The 12534-nt window shown below is 32.3% G+C and overlaps 1 protein-coding gene across 1 annotated transcript; it reads left to right on the top strand.

Moving 5' to 3' along the window:
• Positions 1-1570: 1570 nt before the first annotated feature.
• On the top strand, positions 1571-6673 carry LOC142615187 (UPF0481 protein At3g47200-like). The gene is made up of 3 exons (XM_075787887.1): positions 1571-1914; positions 2066-2138; positions 5169-6673. Exon 3 carries the CDS (start codon positions 5196-5198, stop codon positions 6540-6542), a length of 1347 nt encoding a protein of 448 aa, XP_075644002.1. The 5' UTR covers positions 1571-1914; positions 2066-2138; positions 5169-5195; the 3' UTR covers positions 6543-6673.
• The last annotated feature ends 5861 nt before the right edge of the window (positions 6674-12534 follow it).

The following is a 12534-nucleotide window of genomic DNA, read 5'->3' as shown; positions in this document are numbered from 1 at the left end:
GTATTTTGTGTTTGGTGTGCCAAATATTTGGCATTTGGCACATTTAACACATTTGTTGTGGGTGCTCTTATACTGTGCATATGTGCCTAAATCAGTGGTGTGTAAGATTTGTTTGTGGTGGTGGGTTTGTGACAACTAACAATGGTGGTGATGTAGTGATTTTGTTTGGCTTTGTACCAGAGAAGAATTTGATAGGCTCATTAGTCAAAATATGTGTATGTATCTCACTACTTTGGTATGGGTTTGGCTAGGTTTGGTGTACACAGAGAAAAGAGAGGGCAAGAGAGATAATAAAGGGGCAGGGGAGAATCAGAGAGGTGAGAGAGGGAAGAGAGGGCTGACTAATCATATTAATGGTGTTTAGTAACCAATTTAGTTTTTTTTTTGAGTTAGTAACCAACCAACCAATTTAGTTTTAGAGGCCAAATTGTTCAATTTTTCAATGTCTTGAGTCTAGTTGGTATTAACCCAAACTTTAAGATAGGTTATTGAAATTTAACCCCAAAAAAAAAAAAAAACCAATAGGTAATGTTCATGTGGCGTAAAATAATTTCCTTTAAACATTTTTAATGTTTTCAGGTTTTTGATGCTTTGTAAAATCCTAGCCAAACCTTTAGCAACCATACAAAAAGACTACTAATTGGGAAAATATTATCATACATATAGTATACACACTCACAAAAAAACAATGCAAAACATCTACCTTTAGCAACCATACAAAAAGACTACTAATTGGGAAAATATTATCATACATATAGTATACACACTCACAAAAAATCAATGTAAAACATGACTTGCAGTTACAATTTTAGACTTTTCTTTTTGTTTGTAAGTATATGTACTACTTGTGTAACAGTGTGTGTGAAATTAACAGTGCTCCTATTAATTTTTACAACCCCCAAGAACAAAGAACTCAAATATTGTGACCAAAGAGACTTGTAGTCACATTAAATTTTGCATTAACTTGTATATACTTAACTACTTCAATATTCCTAAATTACTCATTTTAGTGCACCCGTAGTACACATTCATTTACAATAGAACCTACCAAACAGGCCCTTTGATAGGTTATTTTAAACATATTATTAAGCATTTTAAATATATTTACACATTTTTTCACACATTTTTTTATTTACACACATATTAAAAACATTCAAACAACAACGTTACTCACCCTCATTTACCAAACATCCTCCAGAAGTCTTACGGTTTAATTAATATTTTCTATGTTTCTAATAAAAATATCTGTCGCGTTGTCCACAATATCCAGGATAGAATCTCTGCACCCAAAAAGAAAAGAAAAAAAGCGTTTCTTGTGAGCATGTGTCTTTTATGAATGCGACAAGTATTTCATTTATACCAATGTGAGTGTAAAACAGGTCATGTGATGTTACCAAAAAACAAATCAGGTCCTGTGCTAGTGGATCCCCTTTCTCTTCTTATCACATAAAAACTAAAAGTAAGTTATCTTTGAAGCATGCCCCTCTATATTAAGCGAAAAAGTATGACCCTTCCTATTTGACCATTTTGGCCAGCCAGCTTATATGTTGAAAGAGACACCATATATATCATTCTTTTTTCAGCAAAAAAGACAATGGCAATGGTCCTTGTTTCTAAATAAAAAATTAATGGCAGGTGAGATGGTTGTAAATTTGTGAGAATGACGCCATAACTATGACGTGTTTTGTGCTATTACTGAGTGAGAGAGATAGAAGGAAAACACAATAAATAGGTGGGTGGGCAAGAAGGTTTTAAGAATTGCTATCCAGTGTACAGAAGTACAAGATATTTTCTTTGATGAGTGAGTTTTAGCTATGAGGAGAGAGAGGATCAAAGAGTCTTAGTTATGCTTCTGCTGTTTCTTGGAGTCAAGTGTACTGTGTACAAGCATTTTCTTCCAAATAAAGTTTGCAGGTTCTTTGCTCCATCCTTTCACTTTATTTTTGTTCAAATAAAATTTGCAGGTTGTTTACTTCATCCTTTCACTTTACTGTTCTTCAAGATAAAGTAAAAAAAAATTGATAATTTTGTAATTCAATTGAGTTTATATTTTGTATTGCTTCAGGATTTTAATTAAAAATATTCCTTGCGGGTAAGGACTGGGTTCGGTGCACAAGAGTACTTCCATACCTTCCAAGGTCGGTTTAATGTTTTTGTTATCAACTAATTTCCTTTAACAAGTTTTAGAAAACGCATGATTATCATTATTATTATTATTTCTTTGGAGGGTAGATGTGTGGGTATTAGTAGTTCAATAACGTCAATTAGCTTGTAAATTTATTATGAGGTAATTGTAGTGGTAAAATTGGAATATAAAAATTGAAATGTCGGTACATGTTTAGTAATAAAATAATATAGTATAACAGATAAAGTAATTTTTTTAATAGTAAAATAAGATATTTTGTAAAAATCGGATGTCAGTATTCTTAGAGAACCATAACTAACCTCATCATTTTCACTGTTAAAAAAAAAAAAAAACAAGAAATAAAGATCTAGAGTTTGGGTTTAATAAAAATAGTTATTCCCATTCCATGCCTCAATCTCTTGTGCGGCATCTAGCAACTAATAATAGACTTGTGGCTGACCATTATTTGTTTCATCTTCAAATTATAACCAATCGTGTTTACAAACATTATGCAGAGCGTGAGAGATATGATATATAGAAGCATAATAACATACATATATATATATATATATATATATTAGTGAATGGTAGGGAAAGGAGATTTGGCCAAGTTCAGGTGATTTTCATATTATTTTGGTTTGGAATGATGATGAAGCCGAAGGAATGGCACATAGTCGATATTGGAATTACTAAATTTTAGGGCATGAGTATTGGACTTTCTAACCCAAATGAGTGTGAAAGTCCTTTTGGAAACTTTGGCCACATTTTGTCATTATTTAAGAAAAGGTGAAGTGTTGTCTTGCATTTGGTGAACCCAATGGCTGCTGGTGGCAGATGACAGCAGATGGTTATTAAGTGTGTTAATGGATAAAGAAAAAGACTTTGGATAATAAGATGACACTTGGCTCTTGTACCAGTAACCGCATGCCTTTACATGGTTTTATGCTACACAGTAAACTAATATATGCTTCCTCTCTCACATCTCCTATTGGGTTACGTCTTTAAGCTAAAACCTGTTAAATTTGTCGTGTCATGAAAATAATTACTCTATGGTGATGGGTTAGTTCCGGGTTGTACTTGTTTCTTTCGATCTTTTGTCTATTCTTGGGTAACTAGGCTTTTATTTAATTGAAATGGTTGCTTTAGACCCTACTAAATTTTGTGGATCACGAAATAAGCAATTAATGGTGATGGGCCCTTCAAATGGCCTTGACTTGGCCTTTGGGTCAATCTTGAGCAATTGGGTCTTTAGGCAATTCAGTTTGTTCTTTACTCTTCACCGTACTTTTCTCCGTGACAACTTCATACGAACCTTTTACCGTGAAAATCCCATGTGAAGTCTTACCCAAATCAACTTGTCATTCGAGAATCTGGAGCTTGGCAGAATATTCAGGGAGTGTTTGGTTGTGTTTCCAAACAATCATTTTTACTTTTTAAACTATATTTTTAAACTTTTTATTTTAATAAATGTTTTCAAACAATAATTTTTAATTTTTAAACGCATAAGACCTCAGTTTTGTTGCAACCTAGGAGTTCATGACGATTGTATTTCCACGTCTTTGCTGCTTCATCTATTAGGGCACTGACATGTGCTTTTTGTAAAAAGCTTATGGTTGGTGAGCCAACTCGATAGGTTGTGGGTGTTGTGTTTCCGTGTTGGTATCCTGTAATCCCCCAATATTTTCATTGATTTTTTTTCCCTAGTCTCCATCTCAATCCTTTGACTATGATTTCTCGGGCTCCTAGGATGCTTTTCCACACATAAGATGCATTTGGTTTCAGTTGCGCCTCCATGCATGAAGAAGCAATACGATGCAAAGTACTTAGCATTAAAGTTCGGTTTAGGAAGGTATTGGTGTTATTTAGGATTCAACGCCCCTGCTTTGCTAGGAGAGTTGGATGATAAATCTTAGGTCCATAAAACCCATGCCATCACCTCTCCATTTTGTGCACATAACATACTCCATTTTTCCCAAAGAATCTTCCTTTTACCGGTTCTTCCGCAAGAAACAAATAAAGTCTTAGTTTCAAAATTCAAATGTATTCTTCGACTTCATTATGCTTTATTTAAAGTAATATTCTTGCTACTCCATGAATTGACATGTTCGCTTTTACTACTTATACAACTATACTAATTAGATTTTTGGGTTTCCACTATATTTTTTGTTCTCTCAATTTAGATAAATTCGTTCTTTTTTATTGATGCATTGATTGTTATTTTTTTATCTGCATCTAACCCCACAAAAAGTTATTGATAATGGTCTTCATATCATCACAATGAGTTAGAGGTGATCAAAATAAGTCATGATTTATATATTCATATAGGACCGCCTTCAAAAGCGAAACCACATATAACAATATGTGGTAATACCAGAATATCTTTTACCAATATGTTGTACAAAGTGCCTTAAATACATTCCTACACAATGTTGATGATGAAGAATGAGCTTTAGAATATTTTCAGAGTAAATGATAGAAACAAAGAGAACTAGAAAGATATATAGACAAAATAAACACACAAAAGAAAATGCTTAAGATTTATGTAGTTTGGCTTTGAGCCTATGTCCATGGGCAACAATGCCAACAACAAGAAGAAAGTTTGCTAAAAGATTTGGAGAATACAAATTAGTGTATAGACACTACCAAAGCCAAACCCGAACACCAAAAATTACTCTCATAAATACAGAATATATGTACTCACATACATAATATAACTGCCTAACTAATGATTTATATTTCAATCTTAGCCCCTGTGGATGATGATAATGTGATAACCACAAAAGAAGATAAGTATATGGGATTGGGGTTGGGCTGGAACTTAGAGCAAGTGTCATAATGCTATATTATCTCACATATCTAGTATGCATCCTTACCGGGAACAATTGTGAATTCCATAGTTATGTATGATCCACACATTGTAAGTGTGAGGATGCATTTGTCCATTGCATGAGATATCTTTAGATCAAAATGAAAGATATTGCAAATGGTATCTTGTGATAAGTTTTAGGTTTAGTGCTAATAATTGTTGTTTTCCTGTCACTAGGAAAAAGGAACCTGTCGTTTGAAAAAGATGGCAATGTCAACCATTTCTTCTGAGTCTTCCTATGAAAAAGAACTTGAATGCAAAGAAATCATCATTCAGAATCCCCAGTGGCGCCCCGAGTGTTGCATCTACAAAGTCCCCAAGAGACTTCGTGAGGTAAAGAAGGAAGCCTACACTCCAAGGCTAATTTCAGTAGGCCCTCTTCATCGCAACATAGATGCATCAAATGAAATGGAAATGCTTAAACAAAAATATTTCCAGGAATTCTTTCATCGGACATGGAAAGACCGAATGGAATTTGAAAACATTGTTAACAAAAATGAAGAAAATATCCGCCATTGTTATGCAGCAGAGATCTCTCTACCCGGAAAGGAAGATTTTGCGAAAATGATTCTATTGGATTCTATCTTTATCATTGAGCTCTTCTTGAGGACTGCTACAAGGCAAGAATATGAAAAGGATGATTATATATTAAGTAAACCATGGCTAGACGAAGGCATAAAGCATGACTTGATATTACTTGAGAATCAGCTTCCATTTTTCATTTTTGACGAGTTACATCATCACATTGGAAGGTCTACAAGCATTCATAAGTCCTTTATTGACCTTGCCTGTAATTACTTTTTTCGGGGTGACCAGAAAAAACCCATTGAGAAGGAAGTAAAACATTTTACTGATTTGCAGAGATATTTCTACTTACCCCGGAACCTGGAAACTGGAAACAGTATTGAACATCTACATAGTGCAACAAAGTTGGACACTGCGGGATTGAAATTCCAGGTATGTAAGGAGAATCAAGCAGATAAAGTTTTACTTGACATTCAAGTCGAGAAGCCAAATCTCTCAGAAATTTTTCCAAGATTCAATTGCTCATGGCTCTTGCATTGCTTACCATGCTTAAAATGCTTTTGGTGCTTGGACTGTCTGCAAACTAGATTGGTGGTTCCACGCTTTGTGATAAATCACGGAACAGAAGACCTTTTCCGGAACCTCATGGCCCTCGAGCAGTGTCATTATCCATTTGAAGCTTACATTTGCAATTATATTGTGCTATTGGATTTTCTTATAAACACTAGAGAAGATGCGGAGTTGCTTGTTGAGAAAAAGATTATTGCTCACTCGTTAGGCAGCTATAAAGCGGTTGCCCAAATGGTTAACAAACTTGGCCAAGAAATTGTGGAAAAAAATTCCTGCTACCATAATGTTGCTAAAGATCTTAATGAGCACTATGGCAGCCGGTGGAATAAAAATATTGCATCATTAAGGACTGTATATTTCCGTGATGTTTGGAGAGGCACAGCAACTTTTGTTGGAATTGTAGTCTTGTTTGTAACTATTGGGAATTTCCTTAGGCCTTTTGTCTTTCACAAATAAGTTATCTTAGGCCTTTTGTCTTTCACAAATTAGTTGGAAAACTGGCTTTGCCTGTAGTTGTTTCTAAATTTTATCATTAAGTTTAGCTTGTGATATGCTTTCCTTCCTAACAAGTTTTACTTTGGACTTCACATTTTTGGATGTTTCAAACTTTGTTTCAGCACCCATTCATAGTCTGCATTTGGGCTAATAAAGTGTCAATTTGTTTGTTTGTTTAGACCATTTAAAACAGATTATTTAATTTAATATACTAGTCAAGTGTTTACTTAGGTTAATTATGAAATCTAAGTTAAATAGTAATAGATCATATCATGCAGTGCAAAAAAATAGATAAGACAACGATATGGTTACTTACAAAATCCAATGAAACCAACTACTTCAAAGTATAAACTTGGAGAGGATTTAACCTAACTATTCTTAAGATAAATAAATCCACTAGAATAGAATGAAAGATTACAGTAGATTTAAATCCTAAATCTAAAGGTACTTCTTGTAAAACTTGCTAACACGATCACATGCAGCTCCAACTCCATGGACTCTTTTATCTTGAATTTTCTGAACACAGACTCTCACGTTTGTAACTTTGAGAACCCAATTAAAGGTTTAGCAACACAAACTCTCTAATTTGAGACTCCAAGACCACCCTTAAATGTATAAATCATCAGTTATGTATGATCTTGTTGCAGCAACTTCAGATCTACTAGTTCTAAAGATGAATAGATAGAATTATGGTAATGACTTTGAAAGGAGAAGGTATAGTATATTTTAGATCTCATAAGAGCACCTCCAAAATCTTCTTAAAACGTGTCTTAGGGTTTCCTTTAAATACTATGTGAAATAGATCTGAAACCCTAATCAACTACTACGCCAATGGGTTGCTAGGCCGAAATTAAAATTCTGTAGAACCCTTCTCTCGATTGGTTAAGGTTTGTTCTCGATCGGTCGAACCTAGCGTGTTTCAAATTTTTGAACCTGCAACTTCCTTTTTCTTCTATATTGACTTGTAGCACTTTGAGCATTGTCTAATCTGTAAAGTTGTGATTTCTAACTAACTTGTGTTGGCTTTAATTCCGTACCAAATTTGATTTTAATTTCTTCAATCATTTTCCTTATATGTATGTGGGTTTATTTGTAAGAGATAAGTGTGAGAGATCGGTGAAGAATCAATGTTCTAGAGGTGAATCAGTGGAAGTCGCGACTAGCTCGCGAGAAGCAACTCGCAAAAAAGGCCACGTATGAAGCACATGACTGGAAGCTAAAGAGTCATGCCAGACTATCAAGTTTGCGAGTGTTTCGCGAGAATGTCCATCCCGCGAAGTACCCGCGAAACTTTTTGTTTGGCAAAAAGTTAAGTTGTTTTACCAAATTCTTTACCCACACTATAAATACCCTTATTACCCATAAATTGTATGGAGTGCTTTTCAAAGAAAAAACCCTAGCAAATACACTTGAGAGTTAGGGATTGTTATACCCACAATCATCTACACATTTCCTTGTAGTTTCCTTAACTCCTACCTCTTCATCTCTAAATCCTTGAGAGCTTGTTAGCACAAACACTTACCACATCCATTTTGAGTGTCAAGTGAGATTTTGGTATTGTTGGGAAGCATTGGAAGGAGCCATTTGTTGGCGGATACAATCGGGTTGAATTGCGGGATCTAGAAAGCTAAAGACAACAAGACTTCGAGAAGTCCATTAGTAGCATGAGCTTGAAGGGTTTAAGTACATGGGGTAGACTAGGCTTGGAGAGTCTGTTGTTATTCGTGTACTCCAAATTTATTCTCTAGTGGATCGATTTCAACCTGAAGGGTGGCGGAAAGGTTTTTCGCTGAGTTCTTCGGTTTCCTCTTCGATAATATATCTTGGTGTTATCTTGTGTTTGCATCTTTCTTCCCTACTCTTTAAGCTTTCATTTCATTATTGATGATAGATGAATATGGTTTAAGGCAGTGTTATCGGTTCATTGCACTTATTTACTTTTGTTCCACACTTTGTTTAAGTTAGAGTAAAAGCAATCTAGCCGTACTTTTTATTAGGAGTCTAAACAAGCTCTTGTGTTTTTGCACAAATTCAAACTTTCATAATCAAACCTACAAGCTTAGGAATCTATATTTAGACAAGTTTGTATTCATAATTTGCCAATTATTCTAAATTTTTAGAACCTAACACAATCTATAAAAGAGTTATATCCTCCAACAATACCATGACACACACCCTAACTCTGTTCCCTAATGAATAGTTTCATCCCCCATTTCACTTCAGTACCATATTGTACAACGTTATTGGCAAACTTATATGCTCCAACACATTAAAAAATTGCCACTTCATGTAAGGTTTGGGCATAAACAAAGCCCAAGAAATTAATAGACCCAACGGGACACCTATGGGTTTGGAATTTCATGCCCAAAATTTCTCTTCTTATTATTTATTAGAAGGCTTTAGACCCAATATTTGACTCCATGTAGAGCAAACTAAAAGAGCCGCTAATTGACCAATCTAGCTAGATGATCCGTACTAAGCTTGGGTAAATAACTCTTACTAAACTCGGGCTAAAGTAGGGTCGCCACAATGTGTTTTGAGGCCCCATGGACAGCCTTAAGGGGCATTTTTTAAAAAAAAATTTTTAAATATAAATAAAATAATATTTATTTAAATTTTTTGATATATATATTTTATTTAAATATAGTTTTCTTACCTTTTGTAATAAAAAATTACTAATAAAGTTTTCATATTTAAATTATGCTAATATTTCCATTTCAATTGATGTTATTGCTAATTAACTTTAATTATTTTTATAACATAGTCGATCTTAAATAGGATTTTATTAAATTAAAAAAAAACTTATTTTTATAGATGCAATTGTAAATGTATTGTTAATAACATATATTTTTTTTAATGTACTAAGAGAGTCATTTTTTTAATATACCTTGAGTCTTTGCCTTCTAGCTCGTTGTCAAATTTCGAAATAGGCCATTGTCACATTAAGCAGATCAGGCTCAGTCAAATTTCTTTGTATGGAAAGTATCGGTCGAGTTTGGACAGTCCTATCTTTGACCAAGCTGTTAATTTTAATAACTCACATAAACATAGATGTCAACTATTGTGACCAAAGAGAGACTTATAACGAATTGACATATAACTATTTTTTATTTTTTTGAGAAGAAAAATAACATGTCACCTAGTAGTATAATTTGTTCTCTTTTATTAAAATAATCATAGTTCAAATCCCTCTTCTTAGTGTTATTACTGTTAGATTATTAAAAATAAATAAATAAAGTTAATAAACCTTTTCCTTGCAATAAATTTTGCATTAACTTGAGTACCTAATTACCTTCTTTTTATTTTTATTTTTTTTAAATAGATGCATGTAGTGGAAGAGGGAAGGGTGGGGTTGAGTACCTAATTACCTCAATAATATTAACTTGGCGCACCTATGCTATGCACTATGGTGCATATTCATTCACAAAAGAACCTATCATATAGCAGGCATGTGCAACAACTGAATGCACGTTTCACGTGTGCATTATGCATCTTCTTATTACATAGAGGTCTAAAAGCAAGTCAAGCTACGAAGCAAGTCAATCCCACCCACCAACTGCAACATTTTGACGTGTGGCCCTGCATCATTCTTGTCTTCATTAAAAAAATAATAATAATAAAAAAGAAAAAAAGAAAAGAAAAACAGACAATGGTAGTGGAAAGTAGGTGAGATATTTGTAACTTTAAATCATGCTAATCATGAACTAATTACTAATAAATTAATGGTAAGTGGGTGAGATCATTGTAACTTTGTGTGAAAGACGTCATCGTAATTACGTGTTCGATCTGTGTTTTTCCTGTTTGAAATAGAGAGATCTGGGATCACACAATAAATAGGAGCACAAGAAGATTTTAAGAATTACTACCATGAAGTTTAATAAATTACTAATTAAAAACAACATTTTTTCTTCCATGAGTGAGTACTAGCTATGAGAGAGAGAGTGTGCAGACTTGCTTCGTATATCGTAATACACTAATACTTTGTCTCTAGCCGCCAATTAAGCTGTTTCTTGGAGTTAAGTATTCAAGCATTTCCTTTCAAATAAAATTCACAGGTTCTACGCTCTATCCCTTCACTTTGTTTCTGTTCAAATGGAATAAAGAAAAAGGGAATCGTAGATAAAGAAATATAGCACAGAAACTTCATATATCACCTCAATTTGATAAAAATTAAAATAATTTTGTTTCAGTGTTTACTACCCAAAGGCGAAAATCTTGGGAGCCTAGCAAAGTTCATCAATTCTGTTCCCCGAAGTCCTAGTTTTGCTCAAAATTTTGGTCAATTTCATGGGCTTTGGCTTATTTAAGGACTCGAAGATAAAGTTATCTTGACAACTCTCAAGATTTTAATTTGCCTTATTGTGTTTATAGATTTTTTTTAAAATACAAAATAGATATTCTATTCTAACCTGATATAAGTATATATGCATGTAAAGTTTTTTACTGGAAATTAGAATCTTCGCTTTGCACTTTCCCATCTCGCAAAAACATTATACATGTAAAGTAACCATCACCCAAAGTGCATAACGGTTATTGTATTTACATTTATATTGAATACTCTTATTGATATACCATAATTATTATTATCTTAAAAAAATTAGCCTACCATACAAAGTGTAATACTTTGTAAAATTGTAAAGTTCATATTTTCCTATATTTAAAAGAATAAAAGATATACTCTACGTTTTTTTGTAATATGGGAATTCCATATATACTATAATAAAGAGGGGGATTCGCCTTGACTAAACTATAGTACTCATACTGCCAACATAATTCTTTACTGTGATAATTTGCGTTATTTTATATATATGGGAATGTAAAATTAGTAGATCCTTATTTCAATTTCCATGTTTTACTATTTATTACTAAACATCAACACTTTCATTTTTTTTTCCATGATCATGAATTATTTCTTTAATTTATAAGTTTTATTTTTTAATAATCCGAAGGATTAGATCTAAGTATCATATTATATGTAATTAGGTATATTAGATTTTAAATAATTAAAAATCAAATTTTTTGAATTTTATGAGAAAGCAAAATTTTTTTTGGGTGGTATCATTGGGATGCAATAAGAAAATTTAGATTATATGTTATTAGTACTTTAATCAATGTTGTTCTAAAATATAATTTGTGTAGAATTTATTTGTTTACAATTATTATACTTATGTTCTAATTAAAAATATATTAATCATTTTGGTTTAAAAAAAAATGGGTTAAAATAAGGTTTTGGTTGTATCAACCCAACATATTACATGGATCATGTCATGTCAAGTCACTTAATAAACATGTCATGTTTTCCTCAAAAAAATAAAAAATAAAATAAACATGTCATGTTAAGGTTGAAAACATTTGACTTAAGAATACTAACATACACAAGTTAATTTAAAAATACTAAATGAAACTACTTGATAAATATAGCCATTCTTTTAATTCCATATTTTTCATTCAAATTTATTTTATATCCATTTATATGTCTATTTACTCTTATTTTTTTCATTTCTATTATTTATATAGATTTTTTTAAAAATAATACCAATTTTCTCTAATTTTGTATCCATTTATACATCTATTTACTCTCTTTTTTTTTTTTTTTCTTTTTTTCATTTCTACAATTTATAAAGATTTATATTGAATACTCTTATTGATATATTATGAAACTAAAGTTTTAATAGGTGAATAATTGATTTGCTCTAATTTGATCTTGGACTTGTAGCTTCCAAATGTCAAGTATTTTTTTTTTTTTTTCATGAGGAAACTCCAAATGTCAAGTTAATTTATTTATTTACACGTTTACATCTCTCGGCTTTAGATAATGTTCATATGATCATATGATCATATTGCAACTGTAATAGTCAGTAAATTTCTCATGAATTAAATTCATTCTACTACAAAACCTTAATTTGCTTTATTTTTATTATTATATAATGCTAATAAAATGTCAATTTGATGC

This window comes from Castanea sativa, chromosome 11 (assembly GCF_040712315.1).
Source record: "Castanea sativa cultivar Marrone di Chiusa Pesio chromosome 11, ASM4071231v1".
In the NCBI taxonomy this organism is placed as follows: domain Eukaryota; kingdom Viridiplantae; phylum Streptophyta; class Magnoliopsida; order Fagales; family Fagaceae; genus Castanea; species Castanea sativa.
Note: the sequence above shows the minus strand (reverse complement) of the source record. Positions and strands in the feature narration are given on the sequence as shown.